The 3640-nt window shown below is 32.8% G+C and overlaps 1 protein-coding gene across 1 annotated transcript; it reads left to right on the top strand.

Moving 5' to 3' along the window:
- Window positions 1-271: 271 nt before the first annotated feature.
- On the top strand, window positions 272-1402 carry LOC109159397 (putative F-box protein At3g23970). Its single transcript, XM_019307511.1, has one exon. It carries the CDS (start codon window positions 272-274, stop codon window positions 1400-1402), a length of 1131 nt encoding a protein of 376 aa, XP_019163056.1.
- Window positions 1403-3640: the final 2238 nt, after the last annotated feature.

Raw genomic sequence — 3640 nt, 5'->3', positions numbered from 1 at the left:
AGTCTGATTTTCTTTATCTGTTTCTTGAATGTTGATAGTCTGATTTTCTTTATCTGTTTCTTGAATGCTGATAGTCTGATTTTCTTTATCTGTTTCTTGAATGCTGATAGTCCCAATTTTCCATATTCCCATTTTCTTTATCTGTTTCTTGAATGCTGATAGTCTGATTTTGCTTTTTCTCATTTTCTCTCTGTATAGTCTGATTTTCCATTTCCCATTATCTTTTGAACTGTCAGAATTGAAAGAAACCAAGGAATTGCTTCCCGAATGCATGGCTGAAATACTATCAAAGTTACCTTCTAAATGCTTGGCACGGGTGCGATTTGTTTCAAAAGAGTGGATGAGCATGGTGTCTGATCGCACATTCGTCAAACAACAACTGAAGCCCGGAGAGAAACTCTCAGGTTTTTTCTTTCAAGAATATGGCTGTGATTCCAGAGAACTTTGGGGTGATTTTAATGCTCTGATTAACTACATAAATATTGATTTTGACTTCACTGAAGTGACTGATGTTAAGAAAGGAGTTTTGAATTTTCTCCCAAAGGACGTGATCATAACGTCCTCCAGCCATGGACTTGTATGTTGTCGGAGTTCCTCAATGTGTTCAAAACAAATCCTATATGTGTGCAATCCCTTGACTAGGGAGGTTATAACTGTGCCTAGTACCAGCAATATCAGCAGGCCACAACAGTTAGAGAGCGACACTGTTCTTGTGTTTGACCCATTCGAAAGCCATACAGACGTTTCCACCAATTTTCAGCTTGTCACAATTTGTGAAACCCAGATATATAGACGATTTCCAGATAGAGAAGTAGTGTTTTCTTTTCACATCTATTCATCTCAAACAAAAGATTGGAAAACATCCACTGCGATTTGCAGATATAGTCATTTTTTGCTGAACATGGGATTTGTGATCATTTTGGGTGTAATTTTTTGGCCTACTAAGGGCCAAGGTATACTGAGATTCAATCCCAAGAATGAGGAGTGTTTCATTATTGAGAAACCTTTCTTGCAACCTTTTTTCTTCGGTTCGGATGGAACATGCATGGGAGAATCAGAGGGGAAGCTGCAGTTCTTGAGAATAACCAAGGAAAAACTTCAAGTGTGGGAGCTCATTGACTTGTTCTCATCAGACTGGTCCCTGGAGTACTCCATGTCTTTGGAGGACATTGAGAAAGCAAATCCGTGCTTAGGAACCAAACTGACAAGAAAGAGTTTTCCTTGGATCAGCCCATTGTCACTGAAGAATAGGACACTGTTGCTGAAAGTATGGGGTGAAATGTTTTCATTCCATTTGGACAGCAGGAAAGCGAAGCGCCTCTGTCCTTATTCAGCATATGGGCAGGATATCTTCGAGTACAAGGTGATTCCCTACACGATGTGTTTAGTTCCCCTTACCTAATTGTAATATCTCCGAAACAAGCTTTTGTGTGAGGTTAGGAGAAATTGATGCAGAGATTTTGAGATTGGCGAACCAGATGGTGTAGAACCAGTGCAATGCGTGTATGCCTATTTGTGTATGCACCTCAGAGTACATAATATGAGCATTGCATTAAGTTGGTTGGTTGTTTTTTCTTGTGTATTGCACCTCACTGCCTCAGAGTACATAATATGAGCATATCTAATTGGTGGTCCTAAAGTTTCTGTTATGATGAAGGTTACAAAACTAATTTTAAACTAATTGTCAGTTGTCTAGCTTATTTGTTTGAGTTCCTAGCACCGGGTAACAAATAATTAAGGTTGTAAGTAGAGTGTGAATATTGTGCGACTCGAACTTAATCCATAACCCTTTATTTTCTTGTGTTAATTTTTTTGAATTAATATTTTCATAATATTACTTCCTTACAAAAATCACCATGCGTGAACTATGCAATTTTTTTTTTTTTAGTTAAAATGTAATATTTTTATTGAGTTTATAAAGAAGTACTCCGTATTACATTTAAAAAAAAAATTATTATATATCTCACGTAGGATAACTCACACTATAGCATCTCAAAACTCTTTTTATAACTCAATCCAAATATAGTAAAAAAAAAAAAAAAAAAAAAAAATAGTACCTACAACTTTGAAAATAAAATTTTCCAATTAAAAAGTCAGCTTGCAAGAAGCATGTGATTGTTTGAACTGTGCATGCATACATTTGACTGATTGAAAACTAGTCTTTTGTCGGGAAATTATTTCCAATATTATGATGGATGGAATATGTCTACTGAAGACTCGGAGGGTCGGAGGGAGTTTATATGATTTATATTATAAGTGGTTATACTTCAAAAAAATGTAGGGTCGGAGGGAGTTTATATGATTTATATTATAAGTGGTTATACTTCAAAAAAATGTGACAATTTTGTGTAGTTATAACATTATATATGGATAATTTTGTTTAATAAAAATGTTATAGGGACAATTTTGTCTATAAAATTAAAGTATATAATATTTAAAGTAAAATGTATACATTTATTAGCATACAAAAAATACATAAATTGATAATATAACTTAAATAGAGAGTTATTATGTTTTTAGATTTTGGGTGTGTTTGGTTTATAGGTTTAACCAGGGTCGGTCCTATCATTTTATAGATTCGGGGTAAAATAAAAACAAGGGCCCTTAATATATGAAATTAAATGATTGTATGAGTTAATTACAAATAATTAAATATAATTTTGAATTTTTGTATACGTATTTTTTTTATTTAAAAAAAAAAACATTTTAGATTAACCTTGGAGTGCCAAATTATGCTATGGAACCGTGTCCACCTTATAAGGTGGACACGGTTCCATAACTGTTCATAATTATGAATATATAGTTCAAAAATCATGAACGTATAGTTCTATAATTATGAACATAGATTTGTGAACATAATTATGAACATATAGTTCTGTAATTATGAATATAGAGATTCAATAATTGTGAATATGAAGTTCAAAAATTATGAATATATAACTTTATAATTATGAACATATAGTTCAGTAATTATGAACATAGTCCTGTAATTGTGAATATAGAGTTCAAAAATTATAAATATGAAGTTCAAAAATTATGAATATATAGCTTTATAATTATGAACATATAGTTCAGTAATTACAAACATAGAACCGTGTCCACCTTGCAAGGTGGACATGGTTCCACAGCATAACGATTGGCCTTGAAGTAGTGCTCATTCAAACTTTGGGCCATATATGAAGTTTAATTATAAATTAATTCAACGTTTGCTAATATATATCTATTAACTGAGATAAGTATATTACATGGTTGTAATTGTTAAGTATATTTAAAATTAATAAACAATTTTGAAGTCATGAATTCAAATCTTTGCATATGCAATTTTTTTTTTACTTCATTAAAAAAATAAAAAACCAAGCTTGGGGGCCCTCCCAACGTTGGGCGTAGGGCGGGTACCCATCTCGCCCGCCGTCAGGGCCGACCTTGGGTTTAGCTATCAGGAATATGAATCAAAGTCATTGTTATTGTTTGGTTGACAGGTTTCTAGAACACTATTATAGGTTTTGTTCATATTGGTGCTTTGGATAATTAGATGTCCTTAAATTAGAATAAATTGTCTTGATTTTTTGTTCTTGTATTTTTAAAATCGGTATCCCCATTATAAGATCATACATAACCAAACAATAATATTGGTAATCAT

Source organism: Ipomoea nil, unplaced genomic scaffold (assembly GCF_001879475.1).
Source record: "Ipomoea nil cultivar Tokyo-kokei standard unplaced genomic scaffold, Asagao_1.1 scaffold2827, whole genome shotgun sequence".
In the NCBI taxonomy this organism is placed as follows: Eukaryota; Viridiplantae; Streptophyta; class Magnoliopsida; order Solanales; family Convolvulaceae; genus Ipomoea; species Ipomoea nil.
This window is presented reverse-complemented; position numbering and strand designations above follow the sequence as displayed.